Source organism: Saccostrea echinata, unplaced genomic scaffold (genome assembly GCF_033153115.1).
Source record: "Saccostrea echinata isolate AGI-Se365-2 ecotype Australia unplaced genomic scaffold, CSIRO_AGI_Sech_v1 ptg000009l, whole genome shotgun sequence".
Taxonomy (NCBI): domain Eukaryota; kingdom Metazoa; phylum Mollusca; class Bivalvia; order Ostreida; family Ostreidae; genus Saccostrea; species Saccostrea echinata.
In genome coordinates, this window is record NW_026889758.1 from 20224942 (window position 1) to 20246228 (window position 21287).

At 32.5% G+C, this 21287-nt stretch overlaps 3 protein-coding genes across 3 annotated transcripts; 1 reads left to right on the plus strand and 2 right to left on the minus strand.

The window, feature by feature from the left end:
- Nucleotides 1-4546: 4546 nt before the first annotated feature.
- LOC133183428 (dynein regulatory complex protein 8-like) lies at nt 4547-8136 on the minus strand. The gene is made up of 6 exons (XM_061318388.1): nt 8085-8136; nt 7714-7798; nt 6838-6910; nt 6591-6670; nt 6349-6458; nt 4547-4957 (listed from the first exon to the last, which is right to left on the minus strand). The coding sequence occupies exons 1-6, from the start codon at nt 8110-8112 to the stop codon at nt 4842-4844; spliced, it is 492 nt and encodes a 163-aa protein (XP_061174372.1). The 5' UTR covers nt 8113-8136; the 3' UTR covers nt 4547-4841.
- Nucleotides 8137-8338: 202 nt separating this feature from the next.
- LOC133181971 (uncharacterized) lies at nt 8339-11676 on the plus strand. The gene is made up of 2 exons (XM_061316641.1): nt 8339-8619; nt 11065-11676. Exons 1-2 carry the CDS (start codon nt 8390-8392, stop codon nt 11438-11440), a joined length of 606 nt encoding a protein of 201 aa, XP_061172625.1. The 5' UTR covers nt 8339-8389; the 3' UTR covers nt 11441-11676.
- Nucleotides 11677-12310: 634 nt separating this feature from the next.
- LOC133181970 (dicarboxylate carrier SLC25A8-like) lies at nt 12311-14704 on the minus strand. The gene is made up of 6 exons (XM_061316640.1): nt 14626-14704; nt 14271-14478; nt 13662-13857; nt 13353-13559; nt 12972-13254; nt 12311-12524 (listed from the first exon to the last, which is right to left on the minus strand). Exons 2-6 carry the CDS (start codon nt 14439-14441, stop codon nt 12362-12364), a joined length of 1020 nt encoding a protein of 339 aa, XP_061172624.1. The 5' UTR covers nt 14442-14478; nt 14626-14704; the 3' UTR covers nt 12311-12361.
- Nucleotides 14705-21287: the final 6583 nt, after the last annotated feature.

Below are 21287 nucleotides of genomic sequence, written 5' to 3' on the forward strand. Positions count from 1 at the left end.
TTAAAATATAGCCTTGAATTTTTCTTAGATTAAAATAATATAGATATCTATTATACTCACAATCAAAGATCTGGTCTCTCCACTATATATTTTTATTGTTTATTTTTGTGTAGCCTCTGACTTGTTGCTGATTTTTTTTCCTCTTTAGAAGAGGTCTCATCTTTATTGATGCTATTTTATACTAATCCTCAGTTTTATTATTTTTTAATGACATTTTTACTTCTGAGAAAATAAGTTTACTCTAATGTTGGTTAGAACAATGAAAAGTGCACCATAATAAGGAAAATAGATTTATAGACATAGATACTAGAAAAGTAAGAATTCTGTACTGCATATAAAGCTATATATAAACCAAATGATAAAACCCTTGAGAGTGCATTTGAAAATCAACCTTGACACTTCAAGTGTATATCAAAACCAGGAGCTATTTGTTGTATAGTTTTATTCAAGCTACACCAGTAAGATTAACAATTATAACACCTTAATTAAGAGGACATATTGACAATATGGAGCTAAACTACAACTCTCAATAAAACATTAGTATCCAGGATGTCTAAACTACACGTAATCATATCTTCCAGGATGTGTCTAAAATACATGGTATGTCTATTCTGAGTATGTCTAAACTACATGTAGGTATGTGTATCCAGGAAATGTAAAAACTACATGTAGGTAGGACTATCCAGAATATGTCTAAACATGTAGGTATGTCTATCCAGGTTATGTCTAAACTACATGCAGGTATGTCTATCCAGGATATGTCTAAACATGTAGGAATGCTTATCAAGGATACCTCTAAACTACATGTAGGTATGTCTATCAAGGTTATGTCTGAATACATGTAAATATATCTATCCAGGATATGTTGAAACCACATGAAGGTATGTCTATCCAGGTGAAGTCTAAATACATGTACATGTATGTATCTCTATTCAGTATACATACATGTAGGTATGTCTATCAAGGATTTGTCTTAACATGTAGGAATGTCTATCCAGGTTAAGTCTAAACTGCATGTAGGTTTGTCTATCCAGGTTATGTCAAAATATGTATATATATGTCTTTTCAGGATATGTCTAGATTACTTGCAGGTATGAAAAGAGGTTATGTACATATCATTTGTAACAAAAATGGCACTTTGGAAAGAGAGATTATTGGTTATTGATAATATGCAATTACCAAATAAATATGTACTGAGAAATAATATATTTATTGAAAGAATTGTTTGTTTCAATTATTAAAAAGTGTACTGACTCTGCTTAAAGGATTATGTGACTCATATGAATTATTCTAGACCTTTTTAACCAGATTAGTTGTAGTAAAGCAAACAATTTCAGAATATTCTCTTTTTTTTTGGGGGGGGGGGGGTCAATTTGCTCAAATTTACATGCATGGCGAAAAAAAGTCACTCTATGGATAGCCAATATATATATATATATATATATATATATATATATATATATATATATATATATATATATATATATATATATATATATATATTAATGTTGATCAAATTTTATTTGGCATAACTTCTTTATTTTCCTGTAAATTGGGGGGAATTTTTGCAATACAAAAATTCAGTTTGTGTGAATAATGACGGGGAATCATGGTGTTAGGAAAATTATATCTTGTGAATAAAATAAATGCTATCATTTACAGAAACATTATGCAAAATACAAGCGATTTTCTGTAGTTTGAAAACCTTGTGCAATATTTTGTGCTTTTCAATAAATCGTACTTAGGCAAACTTAAAGAAAGTAAATTAACAATAAGAAATAACAGGAGTATTAATTTTGTAAGATAGATCAATTTTACTTCATTGTGTAAGATTAACTATCATAAATTCACTTTGTCATGAGCAAATTTTCATCTGAGAAAAGAATGTACAAGTATCAACAAACATGCAGATGATTCCTTGATGAGAATTGCCAATTGTAATGCAATTTAATTTTCTTAAACATTTTTGAAAAAAGTTTTAGTGAACTATAGAAATTAATTTGACTTTTATTTATCTTCTGGTTATCCCAGATTTAATTGGTCTATAGGTACTAAGTTGTTATGTTTGCATTTTATAATGTAGTTTAATTTTCTGTAAAACCATGTATTGTAAATTTGATTTAATCTTCAACTGCTATATTTTTATCGACAGTGTGACCTATAATTAAATCTAACCCTTGTTACAGGTGTGAGTGAGGACAATATTGCCAAACCTCTGTGTCATTAGTATGTTCTCTTGTGGTTTGTGAAATCTGTGTGGATTCTCAGACCCGTAACCAGTATATTACTATGTAATACCTGTTCTCCCATTTCATTAGGATCTGCTCTAGGTAGAGCCATGATACTATTATTTTTGTACTATTCTCAGTGTACCGGTACCATGAAGTCTGGGTGTTGTCATAGAAACACCACTATTGTATTTTCTTTATTTCAAATATTTATTCATTTTCACTGGTGATCAAAAACCCTGTTACACATTATATACAGCATAGGGTCTGTTTGTTGTGAGAAAAGATAAATAAAACATTAAACTTTTCAGAGTGTTTTTTTTTTACTGCTTCTGTCAATACATGTATTATCAGAGGTGGGGTAATAGATAGTATAGGGCTGACTTTTGTCAGACTTAGGTAGTGGTTTGTATTGGGGTGGCAATTAGTCAGATTAAGGCAGTGGATAGTAGAGGCTTGTGCTGGTATTAGTCAAATTTAGGTAGTGGATAGTAGAAAACTGGCTTTAGTCAGACTTAGGCAATGGATAGTTGAAAACTGGCTTAAGTCAAACTAAGGTAGTGGATAATATGTGGCTGGATTTGGTCAGACTAAGGTAGCGGATAGTGGATAATATATGACTGGATTTAGTCAGACTAAGGTAGTGGATAGTAGAAGACTGGCTTTAGTCAAGGTAGTGGATAGTTGAAAACTGGCTTAAGTCAGACTAAGGTAGTGGATAATATGTGGCTGGATTTAATCAGACTAAGGTAGTGGATAGTAGAAGACCAGCATTAGTCAGACTAAGGTAGTGGACAATATGGGGCTGGATTTAGTCAGACTAAGGTAGTGGGTAGTAGAGGGCTGGCATTCATCAGACTAAGGTGGTGGATAGTATTTGGCTGGCATTAATCAGACTAAGATAGTGGATAGTAAAGGGCTGGCCTTAGTCAAACTAAGGTAGTGGATAATATGGGACTGGATTTAGTCAGACTATGGTAGTGAATAATAAAGGGCTGGCATTAGTCAGATTAAGGAAGCAGATCGTAGGGGGCTGGCCTTAGTCAAACTAAGGTAGTGGGTTAGACGGGGTAATATGGGGCTGGATTTAGTCAGATTAAGGTAGTGGGTAGTAGAGGGCTGGCATTCATCAGACTAAGGTGGTGGATAGTATTTGGCTGGCATTAGTAAGACTAAGATAGTGGATAGTAAAGGGCTGGCCTTAGTCAAACTAAGGTAGTTGATAATATGGAACTGGATTTAGTCAGACTATGGTAGTGATTAATAAAGGGCTGGCATTAGTCAGATTATGGAAGCAGATCGTAGGGGGCTGGCATTAATCAGACTAAGATACAGTGCAAACAGCCATGCATACTTCCATGTAGTAGGAGAGGGCTTTGGCTAATGAAAGCATTTCAGAGCTTTACCTCAACAAGTGAGCTGAGACAATTTAGATGGGCTGGTTGTTGATAATTTGTCAAATGATGTGGAGTTCAGTTAAAAACTATCTTAAATAAGCTACAACATATAAGAACACCTACCTTTCATTCATAAGATATTGTGTGTTAGCTTCTTCAATCAAATCTAAATGTTGTCTGATAAAGTGCATTTTGGCCTCCAGGGGCATGCATGGCAGTTTGCACTGTACATCAGACATGGCTTGTTATAGATCTGATACATAATTATGCTTCAAAAATATGAGATATTCTTATCCAGAAAATATGGAGTATATGTCGCACAATAGCTGCATCAATAATGGTATGCACTGCATCAGTCAGTCAAGCACTGAACAGATGCTGTATATGTATGTGTACTTATTTCTGATTTGTTAAAATTTAAGACATTTCACACAGTCATGAACAAGTGCCATACATGCTTATATAAATTACATGTATAATTAAAAAAAAAGATTTATATTTTAATTGTGATCTTGAATTGCCATTCTATAAAGTTTAAACTAGGAAGCCCACTAAGATAGTACACAGTAATTATACTCTCTAAGCAACATTTGATTGAATTTTCTCTTTCACTTCAAAACAATAAGCCATACACAGTATCAATATCTGTGTGTCGGAAAAATTAGCTCTGGATTCATTCAGTTTTCTGGACACATGTATAAATTGCATGTGATACATGTACAAGAATTGCAAATACAAGCATTATTCTTTATCTCTTTAACATATTTACATTTTGTAGGTTTAGAGCAAAACTGTCAATTTTCGAGAAGCAGATTGTTCAAATTTTGTATTTATCTCTCTCTGAAATTAACTGAGAATGATAAACAACTACATTGTTTGCCACTTCATATTTAATTTACTGAAAACATAAAGGACTTCAGAAAACAGGAAACAACAAAAACATTTCTTATTCACTCTTTTATGCATTTATTCTTCCTTGCATCCTTATCATAATTTTTAATCATCTTCAACACTTACACCCTTGATCTATGAATAATACACATGTACATATATACATTCACCATAATCCTTTCTTTTAAATCCTTTTCCACATAAATATCACATAATGGGAATGTTTCATACAATCATGGTATTATTTTTATAGTGTTACAATCATGGTATTATTTTTATAGTATTACAATCATGGTATTACTATTTTTATAGTATTGCCCACCCCTCACACTTCTTCTACGGCCATCCGGGACACGTACTCTTTATATAAAATTGTCCCTTTTTCTGGATCCACAGCAGCTGAGAGCATTTCTTCTAATTCTTCCTGCTGGAATGGTTCACCTAGAAGAAATCAAATATCTTTCAGAGTTACCATAAAAGATTTTCATGGTTTATAGTATTCATTCTACTGTTTCCCAGTACTAGCCTTGAAAAACCATGTTTCCAGAACTATTTACGAGGGGTGATCAAAAAGTTCGCAAACTAATTGAATTACTTCCATAAAAGAAATAAAATTAGGTTTCAGTGTTCATCATTTTTCAAAGTAGTCCTCTCCGATTTTAATGCATATTTGCCACCGTTCTGCCCATGCGCGAATCACGTGATACAGGTAGTCACGTGACATTCCCCGTGGCGTTCTGTTCACAAAAGCTAAAAGAATTTTCCGAGTCTTATATTTCTTACCATGCAGGTTATTTTTTTTATAACAAGAACAGTCCATTTATCAGAAATGGCCAAATCTCGGTAACAGGATGGGCGGATAAGGATATGCCTTCCAAGAATTAGCATGGGGACCATCACAACCCAAATCCGCTGTCTTGGGAGCATCGTTTATCCAACGTGGATAAAGTATGGGTGCCTTCTTTTTATCATATCTCATATGTTTAAAGTCTAAAGTAAACGATATTTTAGGGATTTAATAATTATATTATTGTTAATATATTCAACAATTTTTCTAACTTTAACTTGGCGATCTTTCATAACAAATTGCTCAACTAAGGACACATCTCTTCCCCAGCTTGCTTTCACTGGGCAACAGAACAAACATCATTTTTAACCATCTCCCTTCCTTCACTGAAACAATCAATCCAATTAATAATTGAACTTCTGGCAAGTCTTTTGTCTTCACAAACCTTGTACAAATTATTATATACTACTGCAAAGGAATTTCCTAGATATACATTAAACTTTACAGCCTTTTGTCCCTCAAGTATGACAGAGTCAACCATTTTTTGTCACAAGTCACCTACATATTGATGTCATTTTCACATTGTGACGTCACAAACACGGAGCAAAACATTATATAACATCTGCTATTTATAGAACATGTGTATGACTACATGAGTGCCAAATTTCATTCTGATCTGAATTGTGGTTTTGTAAATATAGAAATAGTTCGCGAACTTTTTGATCACCCCTCGTAAGTTCAGTTAATGATTTTCTCAAACTTTATCTGAAACTATTGCAAAGCACACAAGTGAAAAAAGGGTTAAAGATTCTGATGAATGTACCAGTAGTTTATTCCTGTATGTTTTGACATATACAATTTATAATTTTGTTTTTCGCTAGGCAGTTGGCCTTCTACTGAGTTTTTTTTTATAAATATTTGACTATCCAGTAATATGGGCCAAAATTTGGTAGCCTCAGGTGTCAGACTTGTGAGTTTCATGAAGACTGTTTTGTACATATGAAATATGCAGAATACTGTATAGAAACTGGGCAAAAGTACATACCATCTTCTGTCATATACTTGGCTAGTTCATCCTGGGTGAGATACCCCTTTCCCTCTTGGTCTAATACAAGAAATGCTTTTAAGAGAACATCTTCTGGTGCAGGTTTGTACCTGAAATGGTGGGAAAAGTTTTATTAAAACAGTAAAGGATCAGAAAAAAATAAAATACTATACTGAACTTAACTGTAAAACTCAGTCATGAAACAATAAAAGCAAATGAAGGTTAGAAGACAGTGACCTAACCTCCTTTCCATCAACACTTTTGTCATCATTGATAGAAATTTTTCAAATCTAATGTAGCCTGCCTCATCTTCCTCTTCAATCTGAATTCAAAATTAATAACATTGATAACAATTTCATAGTACATGTATAATTACACTTCAGAAGTAAAAATTGATTTTAGAAAATGACAAGAACTCTTACAAACTTTTTTAATTGTAAATCTAAATCCCCCATATATATATGAATATTTTGTGCAAAATCTGCCTACCTCTACCAGCATATCTGTGAGCTCTGCCTCTGTGGGACAACAACCAAGAGAACGGATGATAGTGCCAACTTCCCTGTCATTTAATGTAAAATTGATCAATTATAGTATTGTGATACAGATTGTGATGCAGTGTAGTGTATTCCAATAAAAAAATAGCAAATACTTTTTATATTGTTGTAAAACTCATGAACATATGAAATTTACACACAGCACATTTCATGAAGCATGTGAGTGCCCCACAAAAATTTGCCTACAGGTGCAAAAAGTACTTCATACATATCTCTCAGTCACTTTTCAAAAAATGAAATATATTCAAACATTATACTTACATCTTAAATGATTAACTTTCACATTAAAATATGCATAAACTAAAAGTACCAAGTCAATTTCCTCCAAATCTAGTTTGTTCAGACACTTCTGAAATGTTGAGTTTCTAAGTTACGTTTGAAAAGAAACATCAATGCAATGAATTTATAACCAAAGATATTTTGAAGTTAGTCGGAAGTGCCAGTTTTATCATTATAACTAAATTTCAGCTTCAATATGTTTAAAACTGTTTCCTATCTTAAAGTTTTTTGACAGCAATGGCAATGTTTGAGATGCTGCTTATATACAACCACATTGTTACCCAGTGTAGTCCGATCCCTCATATGTGAAACTTAACAAGTCAAACTCACTTTTCCAAGGATGTACAGATTTATACTATTTTGTATCTTAGTATTTATTTATTTAAGTATAAATTTGAATTAATCTTGTTTCCTTTGAAGAGATCCCAGCTTGAACTTGAATTTATTTTACAGTCAGAAGGGTGTCCCTAATATATTTGGTTATGTAGGTAGACTAATGTTGAAATAGAACAGTACTGTTGTTACTAACCTTACATCTACCGTTTTATTGTTTTCATTGTCGAATATTTCAAAAGCTTCTGTTATCCTTTTGTGGATATCCGCAATGAGTGAATCTGTAATTAAGCAAAGAAAAACAAAACAGTCAATATGAAAATCCGTGTATTTTTAAGAAGAAAATAAAATATTAGGTCCTATTTATAGCAAAAATTAAACACATTCACCATGTCCTTATGTATTTGGATGTATTCTAAAAATGACTGAATGTATTCAAGTACACATACATATTTACCTTATTTATTTATTTCTTATTTATTTACTTCTTATTTATTTCTGTGACAAAAATATGTCATGTTTTCATTTAGTTAATGAAGAGGAAATTTTGACTATTTTGTAAATTACCTGCGTTTTCTTTTGTTTCGTCCGCCATGTTGTTTACGATGGTTACTAATTGAAAACATAGAATATGAAATGGTAAAACGAATATCCACTGATTTTTTTATTTACCTAATTTTTGAAAAATCAACAAATAAATTTCATTAAATTTTTTTTTGAATTTCCTCAATTTATTAAAAAAAAAAGAAAAACATAATAAAATTTATTTCTTTCGTTTTGGACAAAATTCCAAGATGTCTGCCTCCATAAAAAGCGAAAACTGAGAACTCAAACAAATCCGATATTCTTCTGAATAACCCGACGTTTAAACAATGTCATCATACAAAGACAGTATTTTGGATGCAAAAGTAATTAATCTACACAAAGTAGTCGAAAATGGGCGTCAGCGGTTCATTTGTTTTACAAAAATGGGAACTTATTGGTCTCTCAATGTGACAGACGGTCTAGATGTCTGGCGGCTTGAGATGGATGAAGATGAATTTGAATCACATAGAGAATTGTCAGAGACTTCTTCAAAAGAGGCTTTTTTGTTAAAAATAAGGTATTATCATTAAATTACTTTGTATACATCACTTAACTTTTAATGGAATCTTTCTAATTAGGGGAACATTTAAATATCAGTTCTAAGTCATAATTTTTCATTAAATTTTACAAACATTTGTGTAATGTCATATACAGTAAAACTCGGTTATAAAGAACTCAATTAGAAAGAAATCTTGGTCACAAGAGATTTTGTGTGAGTCCTCTAGGTGACTTTGCACTTGGTTACGTATACAAGTGGCTGTCAGATGGGTTCAATCGCCGGTGGCCAGATAGCTGAGTTGATAGAGCACCTGACTGGAGATTCAGAGAGCCTGGTTCAAATTTCGGTCTGGTCCGTCACATTTTCTCTTCTCCTGTTACATTTGGTGCCATGCCATGCCCTGGAAGTGACAGGTGCAAGACCCGCCAAGGAATCTAGCTTAATCGGTTCGTGTCTTCGAGGGGCAAAGACCTTTAAGGAGGGAGGAATGAGGCAGTCAGATGGGCTTGATTGCCTGTGGCCAGATAGCTCAGTTGTTAGAGCACCTGACTGGAGATTCAGGGGGCCCAGATTTGAATCCCAGTCTGGTTCGTCACATCTTTCTCCTCTTCTGTTACATACAGATATAGAGAATCTCGGTTATGAGGAATTTGAATTTGAGGTCCCTTTGACTTATATCCTTATAACCAAGTTTTACTATATTAAACATTTCATATGCAATGTCAGATGGTGAAACTATAAGGGTGAGGGCAGTAAGCAATATCTTGGTTCTTCATTTTGCATATTTTGTAGGGAGTGAAACAATACACTTCCTTCATGATTTGATTCATATAATTTAGTCACAGTACGTTTATTTAATTTTTGATGCATTTTGATAGAAGGAAATGAATATTCGAAGTTGTTTTGTTTCACTAAAACCAGTAACTTAACCTGTGCATGTGCAAATTGACTAAAAGAAAATAATTAGATTGTATTGTCTGTTAATGATTATTCGATGATTCTACAAACTATTAGTCCTCAAAAATCATGTCAAAATTTAATCATGCTGACTTGTAGCAAGTTTTTACAAATGCTAAACTGACTGAATAACGATCCCAACTGAAAAATGAACCTACCAAAAATGGAGATTCTTTAGAGTGTATCAAATCAACAAAAAATACTGCAGTGATTCAATAATGTTGTGAACCGTTTCACTCCTAATCTTTTTTCAATTTAATGAATGTTGTCACATGTTTCAGTAAATTTTCATAGCTTGAGTTTATTGCATCTCATGATGTCTTTTTCCACACAATTTTTATTATCTTAAATAAATTACAGTTATGTTTTTGATATACCCATAAATTGGAAGCTAGATTATGGACTTCTCAAAAAAAAATTTGCACAGTTCCAACAAAATCAGAAAACCATGCTTAGCCTTTTATTTATGTGCTAATAAAAGAATTATGTAATTTACAAAGACTTCTTTAATAAGGATGCATTTGGCAGAGAGATATTAAGATTGTAATTTTTGTAAATCTTTTCAATTAAGTTATTGCTCTGCTAGCTAAAAATTACATAGCAATGCTTTTATAGTCTCAGGTAGTGAAAATGAACTCAATATTATTCAAGTCTTGGTCCCTAACAACTTTAAAAATCTTCCTTGAAAGAACAAACAAGCTAAAATGTATTGATATTCATCATGCAGCTGTTCTTCTATCATAGTATAGATTAAAGTTTGAACAAATTAATGAATAGGGTAGGACCATATTAGAGGGGGCCAGAATTTTACATAAGAATATGAATTACATTAAAATTTGTTTTCAAGAATTTTTCATTTTATGCAATAATCTAAAATTCATCAGGCTTTTTTTTTCAGTTCATTATTATTATTTCAAGAAATAATTGGACATGAGTAACTAATGGTAAAAAAAAATTTAAGCCAAAGAAGTTAAAACAATTCCCTTTTTTCAATTTCATATAGCATAAAGTGTTTATATTGTTGTCGTCAGAAGGGTTTGATCACCATTTGCCTTTAGCTCAGTTGATATAGCACCTGATGGGAGATTCATGGGGCCCAGGTTGGAATCCTGGTCTGGTCCGTCACATTTTCTCCTCTACCGTTATATTTGCCATGCCCTGGAAGTAACAGGTGAAAGACCTGCCAGGGAAGAGCCTGGGTTGATGTCTTCCGGGGTCAAAGACCTTTAAGGGAGGAATGTGGTGGTAAGATGGGTTCAATCACTGGTGGCCAGATAGCTCAGTTTGTAGAGCACCTGACTTGAGATTCTGGGGGTCCAGGTTCGAATCTGGTCCGTCGCATTTTTATCCTTTCCTGTTACAATTTGCTGTGAAAAATCTATTTTTTAAAAACAATTTTGTTGTATTGGGACACAGTTTACAGGAATGCATCTTTTTCCCAAATATTTCACATTCATACTAAGACACTGATCTGTATGTTAGTCTAATTAGTTACATTTTTTACAGGAAGGGCTTTACAGATGGAGATCTTTCCGTGGCGATGATTGGAAACAAAATTACCTTAACCATTGGAAAGGGAGCAAGTGCACTGACTTTTGACCTTTATGAGTGTAAGGCAGCTGAGAAGAAAATAGAACTACAAGAACTTTTGTTTAAGTTAGCATTGTCCTCTTCAAAACTTGAAGAAGAGCTTGCAGTAGCAAACAAAACCATAGAGACCTTGAAGTCCCAAACTTCTAATACTGGTGCAGGAAATTCCGCCCTAGATATAGGCTCCAAGAGAGAATCCCATACCAAACCCAAACCAAAAAAAGTCGGCATGAGTGTAGTGAATCCAACCAGCAAAAAGAGGAAGGCTGCCCATGGTGTGGTTTTTGACTGAATTGTGGTTGGAGCAATGTTTCGATTTTTCTTTTTCTTATAAAGGCAGCCATTATTTTAAGGTTCATCTCAAACTTCTTACAAAACAGTTCATTTGTTGAAATGAAGTTGAAGGTATAATTGCTTTGTTTATGAACCAATTACGTTGTCTCTAGATTTTCATTTTTATATTTACATTAATTTTAGCATTGTATAGACCCTTCATTTCAACATACAAAAAAAATTTCTTTTTTACAATTTCATTAGATATTCATTATGGTGTATCAATTGTATTCTTTATGTACATGCAGAAAAGATTTATAACAAGTTTGACATTTTAGAGATTTGTTATCCTTGACTATCATGTACACTCCGACATCAACTGACATTAAATGAAATATCAAACATCTTGTTATTTAAAGCATGAAAACATTTTATTTTATAGTTTTATTTCAAAACTATGATTCAATAAAAAGACATGTATTAATGACCAAAAAAAAGTTAAAAAAAAAAAAAAAAGTAAAAAACTACATGTTGAAATAGATATATATGCCAAGTCATTGCAGAAAAAAACATGATGTAAAACTTCAAGGCATAAAATAAATCTATACAGTAATAAATTATCACATTGTGATTTTAAATGCAGTAAAAGAATTTAGACATTACATACACAGTTGTGTACACATAAGTGAAGGTTGTTATAGATTAACACTCATATCAATATGGTAGCAATTTTAAAACCATGTAATATTTAGATGTAATATTTTCTTGATTGTTTTAAAATGTTACTGAAGATGATGAATTTTATTGCACTAATTAAACAGAAATACATTGGAAATCTAAACAATGTTATTCGAAGTACAACTTGATTGTTGTTATACATGTTTATCAGTCAGATTGTATTATAACTTCATCTACATATAGATTCAATTCCAATATGGATTTATGTATGTTTTTCTTTGAAGAGAATTTGTGTTGCTTTTTCAACATCTGTAGAATGTGAAGTAATTTGTACCAAAGGTGGCTGAATACAGAGTTTTATTTGCTCATAACTCAAGAACATCAATACATTCCATGTTCCAATCCTTAGTAATGCAGGCAAAAATCTGGAAATGGAAACAAACTTTGTTTTTGAGATTAAGAACACATGTAACATACTTTGTTCTGTTGGCTATTTTTTGGATATTATCAGGTTAATATCATGTTACCTTCAGATGTTCTTAGATAAAAAAATCAGCATACATTATCAGGGGCTTTAAAAATATATCAGATGATAACATCATTTTGTTTTTCAGTAAAAAAATATATACAAAAATTACTAAATGTATCATTTTAGCTGAAATTTCCTAAGAAAGAAATGTTTTAATGGAGATATACAGCATCATATCAATGGAAAACTTACTGGAACTCTTAAATTACAAAAAATAAAGATATAACAGTTCCAAACTACGCTACGTATGTCCTTAACTTTAATTGAAATGTGAATTTTAAAAAATATAATTATATATAAAACTTTAACAGCTTGTTTAAACGACATACAAAAAATGACAAACCCTTTATAAAAACCCCTAAAGCCAACTTCCTTCCAAAGATCCTTGGCACAGTGAATGACATTCTTGTACCGAGATGACGAAGAGTTCATGTAGCGAGTCTTTACCACATCAACAGGTGAAGCGACCACAGTTGCGCAAAATCCCGCCGCAAAGGCTGACACCAGATGGCACTGAACACCCTCACACATGACATCGCTACCTATCAAATGGCTCTTAGTGACATCATACGTCACAACTTCTGCTACATTTACAATTCCGTTCCTTAACATATTCGGTAGGCATCCTGAAAAAAGCAATTTATGTTCGAAGATTACAAATTCTGAAAAAGGTACTAAAACGAGAGACATTACATTAAAAAAAAGATATAATATTCTATGTTACCACGCCAAAGTCCCTTCATCCCTTCCTTGGTATATATCTTCTTGTATGCATCGGAAGTGCTAGCATACCGAAGGTTGTTGCCACTCTGAGCCTGCATGCGAACTTTGACAGTGTCAGTTGGATGCGCAACCGCAACTGACAGCATTCCCGTAGTGACTCCCGCCAAAATTCGGATTGAAACAGGGGTTGTGTTTGGTTTATCGTCTTCTTTATTAAATAAGGTAACAGAAAAAATATATAGATAAATTCTGTTAAACCCTCCTGTAGATAAAGATGATACTAGTTTTAAGTGATAACTTTTTTAACTACCTGTAAATAATAGACTTGCGTACAAGTTCTTGACATCATCATAGCAGCCGAGTTTTATTGTAGAGAAACAGAGTTGTCGCTGTAAGCCTGACATTAGTCCTCTGTACAACCCCCTGCCACCTTCCTCATGGAAAATAGTCAGAATCGTCCGAACAACGCCAGAGTATTTACTATGGAAACCAACATCACCCTGTACCTACAGTAAATAATGGTTACTTGTCAGATTATAAAAATGAATGTATAATAGTGTATCAGTCAATTTAAATTTGTACTGAACTAAATAAATATCTATTTAAGAGTGGCCATTTTTCTGTAAATTCAGAAGTACCTGTTGTCAAGAGATAAGAAAAAACAATCAGAATTTATAATTTTCCCAAAAGACGTTGAGCACCGCAGCCCATATAAGATCACTGAAGATCGATTGAATTTTGTCAGGGGTCCCACGGCCACGAGTGGACCCAGGACCCCTGACGTTGTGAGAAGTTTAATGAAGATCTTATATTCATACAGCAAATTTATAGTGATTAGACTAAAGGCTAAATAGAATGTAAGCCTTGGGAAAATGGTTGCAAAGATCCTGTATTTTGCCTTTAAAACGTAAGGGCTGACCTGTAGTCTGACTTTGGTAGTATCAAGAGGAAATGTAGCCACATCAGCTATACAGGCCCCAGTCCCAGCACTGACCAGCTTGACCCAGAGAGGAGCGTCAGTTTTAACCACTTTTACTCCCAGCGCCGGCTCAGGGCTCAGTCCCCAGTGCCCTTGTGTGGATTTTGTCATACTGTGAATCCGTCATCTAGTCTTGTCTTCACGGGGACTAAAGAAATTAAAAAATATATCAGATATTACTTAAGGAATAAGGTATCATTTTTACACATCTCTCGGGATATGATTACGGGTTGGTCGCGGGATCAAATTCCATAAAGCCCGAATTTATATCCCGATATATGTTTAAAAATAGTACCTTATTACTTATAATATATTTGTGACTTCTTTATAATATATATTTGCCCGAGGATAATCTTTAATGCATGAAATGATTTATTTTTCAAAACTCAACGGCACAAGTTTGATCCATTGAATGCGCGTCAATCCTTTATGACGTCACTGAGAAATTACGTTGAATATTTATGACGTAGCTAACTGTGTTGCTTAAAGAGTGCATTAAGGTCAAGATCTATAAATGACTTTAGATTAACTTCATTATGACGTCATAATCCATTTCAATTTTCTTTTTCCCGTACTTTACGGCTCTATGTAGAAAATAAAGTATTTTCATGGAATTCAATTTGAAATCCTGTGAAAAGTAATCCGGAAACCTATATATTTAATTTAATATTATTTTAAAGAAGAAGCCAAGAACACACAAATTACCATTTTCTGAGAGACTGTAGGCAATCTGGATACATTTCATTTGTTTGATTTGAAAAAAACCTCCCGTATTCATGACTGGTTTTCTTAATTTGTTATTAAGGAATGTTTTTAAGTTTTGTGTGAGTTATTGGTGTGTAAATCACACAGACTTGTCACGTAGGCATATTTCATGAAGCGCGCTAGCGCTTCATGAAAAATATGCCTACGTGCAAGTCTGTGTGATTTACACACCAATAATTCACACTAAACTTAAAAACATTCCTTATATTTACATTTTACAAGTTTAAAAGCACCAATATTATACGCAATATTTGAATTTCTTGCAGCGCTATATCGTTAAATTTTTATTTACGTCTCTGTAGTCTCATTGTGACGTCACTTTAGCGCGAGTTTCACCGTGTATATTTCTACGCGTGAGTATACACAAAAAAAAAATGACTTTCAAATCAATTTCACAGTTGGCTTAGTAGAAAATCACAGCAAATGTAAATATTTGAAAATGACAGTTTAAAATATGATTTTTCGTCTTATTTACCTACAAATCATGCCCCGAAACAACTTCTTTGACAAAGCTAAAATTATAAAGCATCATTAAAGGAATTTATTTCTAAAATTTGAGAAATCTGTAAGCACCTTTCATTTACTAGATCTTGACCTTAAATAGTGTTATATAAAAGAAAACATTTGCAAATATAAATATTAATGAATAGACAAAAATATAAACGTTGACTAAAAACCCCCGGGTGGTGAAGCGATAAGTGTAAACTTTCTTCTTTCAGACCCCCCCCCCCCCCCCGAAAAAAGAAAGAAAATACCATCAGCTACATTATTAATGACAAAGCACAACAACATCATGGTACATTAATACTGACAAAGTAGGATGTTATGTATTATATAATCCTTTTGGAAATCACTAACATTGCCAATATTGCAATGTTTTGGTGTAATTATCAACTTAGACATTTTGAAAAAATTAAAAGTTTAAAAACCTCAAATTAATGATAATTATGATTAATTTGTTGTATATTATAAACAGATACAAAACAGATATTCGAGCAACGTGTCGTCATACCTTAATGCAATAACAGAGAAAGGCTTTGTTAACAGCAAAACTTTAATTTTTAATGCCATGTCAAGGAATCTCGTCCGATTTCGACTGGGGTAAACTCAACAAACGTATAATTTACGCTAATCATCGACACTTTATCTAAGAGTTGTGCGAGACAATAGATGACAAGCAGCTTTGGATTGGGTGGGATGGGGTGGATCTTGGTTCTTCAGTCTTCGTTAAAACGTTCTAAACGAAGAGCCGTAAATACATGAGCGCACCTGCGACAAAATGCGAAGAGTTGATTACTCTTCTAAATAAGAACGACTCAAAATTACAATTTTCGAACATATAATGTTACGTTTGAGAGACACATTTTTTCAGAAAGGCATTTCACGAGATTATTTTAAGCAAAAGTGAGTTTCGCTCCTTTTTGTGACATTTCCATGCCATTTGTACATGTACATGACCAGATTTAACCCTCCAAGGATAAGAAACTGTCATGTTGTAAATTTTGAATTTAGCGGGTGGTAGTAAATACAAAATTTACAACATTGTAAATTTTGCATTTACTGCCACCAGCTAAATTCAAAATTTACAACATGACAAAACCATGACTCGAGGGACATGCACTTCACATTTTTTTTTTTCACTGAAGTTTTTTGTTGTAATTTATTGTTAAAGAATATCTATAATGAAAAAAAGTGACTATCAACATCAATCCTGTAAACAATACAAATCAAAAACAGAAGAAAAACATGGACCACTGGAAACACCAGAGTTGGGATTGTGTGCCTAGGAGGAGTAAACATTCATTTTGACGGTCACATCCGCAACGAGTCCTCTATATGCACTTCATATATCAGGTAGTCATCCGTGGTCATTATAGTACAAAGTTATTGTGTATATTGTAAAAGTTCTAGCTAATTACCCAAAGGGAGCAAGAAGCAACGTTGCATTATTAAACTTTTTTGTTATTCCTATTCAAAAATTTTGTTATTCTTATTCTAAAAGATATCACTCCTATTCGATAAAATGTGATTCCTATTTGATAAGTTGTTATTCTTATACGAAAAAATTTTTTATTTCTATTCGATAATTTATCATTCCTATTCGATAAGTTGTTATTCCTATTCGAAAAAATGTAATTCCTATTCGAAAACATGTGATTCCTATTCGATAATTTGTTATTCCTATTCGAAAACATGTGATTCCTATTCGATAATTTGTTATTCCTATTCGAAAACATGTGATTCCTATTCGATAATTTTGTCATTCCTATTCGATAATTTTGTCATTCTTATTCGATAATTAAATGATTTATATCCGATAAACATGTTATTCCTATTGAAAAACATCATTACTTTTCGATAACATACAATTCCTATTCGATAATATTGTTATTCTTATGCAATTATTGAATAGGAATAAGAATACATCGCATGAGAATGATAAAATTGTCGAATAAGAATAGCAGGTTGATCGAATAGGAATCGTATGTTTTCAAATAGAAATAACAAGTTTATTGCATATAAATCATAAAATTATCGAATGACAAAATTATCGAATAGGAATGACATGTTATCGAATAGTTGTCCTACGGAAGTCCATTTAGGACCTATCAAAAAATATTTTTGAATTCGATATAACGAATAGTCGATTTGTTATAACGAATTTAGTTCATTATAACAATTTCTTTGAATTCGTTATAACGAATTTAATCTGTTATAACAAATTTGTTGATTCGTTATAACGAATTCAAAAAATTGTTATAACGAATCAAATTTGTTATAACGAATTCTAAAACTTGTTATAACGAATTAAATTCTTTAAAACGAATTACTTAATTTGTTATATCAAATTAAATTCGTAAAAACGAATTCGACAAATCGTAATATAAAATTCATATATATTTTTCTATAGGCCCCGATTTCTGAATTTGATTAAACGAATTTAATTCGTTATAACAAATTTAAGAATTTGTTTAAACGAATTTAATTTGTTATGATAAATTTTAGAATTCGTTTAAACGAATTTAATTCGTAATAACAAATTTTAAAATTCGTTATAACGAATTCAATAAATTTGTTATAACAGATTTAATTCGTTATAACGAATTCAAAGAAATTGTTATGACGAATAACTTCGATATAACAAATTCGACAATTCGTTATATCGAATTCAAAAAATATTTCTTGATAGATCCTAAATGGGCTTCCGTAGAAACACGTTTTCGAATATGATTGATATTATTTGGAATAGGAATTCCAATAGGAATAACAAGTCATCGAAAAGAAATAAGAATTATCGAATAGGAATAACATTTTTTCGAATAGGAATAACAACCTATCGTATAGGAATAATATTTTATTGAATAGGAATGATACGTTTTAGAAGAAGTATAATAAATTCTGTGAATAAGAATAACAAAAAAAGTATAATGATGCAACGTTTTACACGCCATACTTGTATTTCACAAACTTCAAATTCAAGTGATAAACACTAACATGAAATTTCACTGAGACCAAAGATCTTATCCAACATTCACAAATGATGGACGACAGCGGAAGAAAGCTTCTTGCAGTATAAAATAAAATAAATACAAATATTTATAGCCTGTATAGACGAGCGATTCGAATATGAGTTTGAAAAAACAAGAAGACCAGGGACCTATAGGTCCCTGAGAAGACGAAACATTCTAACGACTATAAGATAAACTTAATTTGACTTCGAAACTATCAACATAACCTGAATAATTAACTTAATATTTATAAAAAATTCCTGGATAATTATTTTGAGTGAAATTTTCATTTCTGTACAAATGCATAAACCATGACGAAGTCTCCATAGAAATCGGAAAGTAGATCGATATTGCCACTATAGTATCATTCAAAAATTACCTTCAAAATTTCATTAAAATCCGATGTATCAGAGAGCAATATGTTGTTTGTTCAATTGTTTACTTCGTTTGAACTCCTGCTTTAAGTCAGCGCTTCGGACTTTGGCAAGTGACGTCACACAGGGGTAATCGGTCAGATGGGCAGGTCACTATATACACCGTAAACATATGAGTATAAGGTTTGCCGACATCTAGAATTTATACTTGCTTAAAAAGTAGATTTATTTATGAATGCTAACATAAATCACCATAGGACGACTGTGTTTCAGATAGAAAACACATTTTAAAATGTCAATATATTTCAAAGCCTTCAATTGTTTATATAATCTTTTGTAAATCACCAAACAGTCAAGCAGTTTGAAAACCTTTACTGTTGGGTTCAAAGTCCAACAACTTCTCACATAATACATTTATGATATATAAACAACTTTCACTGTTTGTCAGAGGTTTCAGACTGTGACCGTGACTGATATTTTGTATCTGTTGTCCGTCATTAGTATACATTACGAAATGTTACTCTTGTCCCTTTCTGGAATCTTGACTGGTCAATAAATTATATTATTTTCACATCGCTTGTCTACGTAATATACCCCATGTTCAGTGGACTTTGTCCGAACCCATTAACAGATGGCATGGGGAGGGGGCAAAGTCGATTATTATTTCTTTTGAAAGATAAGAGTTGATCAGGCATATCTATACGGTATTGCATGTACCTTAGCCATGTCAAGCATCAAATAATCCCCGATCAAAACAATAAGCTGCTATGTACGCTCATTTCATCAATATTCAAAGTCTTTGTAAATGTAAACCAACTTTAAAAACACAATATGGCTTATAATCAGAATTCCAGAAAAGGAAGTTTGACAAGCTTGTACTGTATCAACCATGTCAAGAAAATGATAAAATAAAAAAAAATCAGGAGTTATGATCAAATTTATTTACTAAAATTTATCTTAAATGTTTCCTTTACTACTTCAAAATCTCTCATATTTAAGATGTTCTGGAAAACAATATGACTAAAACTATTCCGGAATTCGGAATTTAATTGATATATGAAGCCCGTATATATAGTTTGATATTCAATGATTCAAGATGCTTGAAAGTTGATTTTCAAGGAATTCAATTAGGATCAAGCTAAAGTTGAAAATTTGAAAGACGATATAATGCAAAAGCGAAAAATAATGCGAAAAAATGCGTTACGTATTTATTACACATTTGAACATCTTTTCCTCATCAAGAAGGCTGGGTATAATCAATAATTAACCTTCCCAAAAAAATTGTGAAATCCATGTCCCCTTCCTCTAGGATTTCGGCCTTCAGGTGAAAAATATATCTGAAATTAATATTACAACTTTGAAAATCTTTCTTCCTGGACATCTAAATACAAACTGTTTAAATTGAACAATTAATTCTCTACAAAATTTGTGAAAGTTATGAAATTAATGTCCTCCGGATTCAAGGTTCAAACCCAAAGGTGAGGCCATGTATTGAAAATACACCTTTGAAAATATTCTTTACTTACGTTATTCTAGTAGGCAAATTGTTTGTATGATTTCAATAAGTGTTTTACTCTCTAGCAAAATTATGATATTCATGTTTCCTGGGTTCACATTCTAGGTTAGGACTACGCTGGTCATATAGAAATTCATGTATTTTGAAAATTTTATTTAAACCTAGACATTTAGCTGAGCATACAAACTGTATACATAAAGGCAATTTATCAATGGACCCTTTACCAAATGCCTTTTGATCCGTTTTATTAATTACGCTTTCCACGTTAAATATTATTATTGCGTAATAGCGCCCTTTCACTTTGCGCCTTGTAAAAGGTAATACATGTAACACCTTTGCACTTAGCGGTATCACGCCTCTCCATTGGGTTATTACAACTTTTGATATGCATTTTCCGCCTTTTGATTTGCATTATAACGCATTTTTAGGCCACCTGAGTAATTCAGGTGACCTATTGCTATCTGTTTTTGTCCGTCATTGTTAGTCGTGTGTTAACATTTGAATACTTTCAGCTTCTTCTCTGGAACGGCTGAAACAATTTCAACAAATTTTGGCATAAACATGTAACATCTATGGGTAAAGGAGGACAAATCTTTTAATTTAATGGTCTCCGCCACTTTGTGGACCTGAGGTGTGGGACTAAAACCATAAATATTAATGCAATCTATAGAAATCTTCTTTACTCCTGGACACAAAGCACTCAAACTGTCAGCATGACTGTAATGAGCATTGAACCCTCTACCAAAATCGTGAAGTTCATGGTCCCTGGGTCAGGGGTTCTGGAACTGGTTGG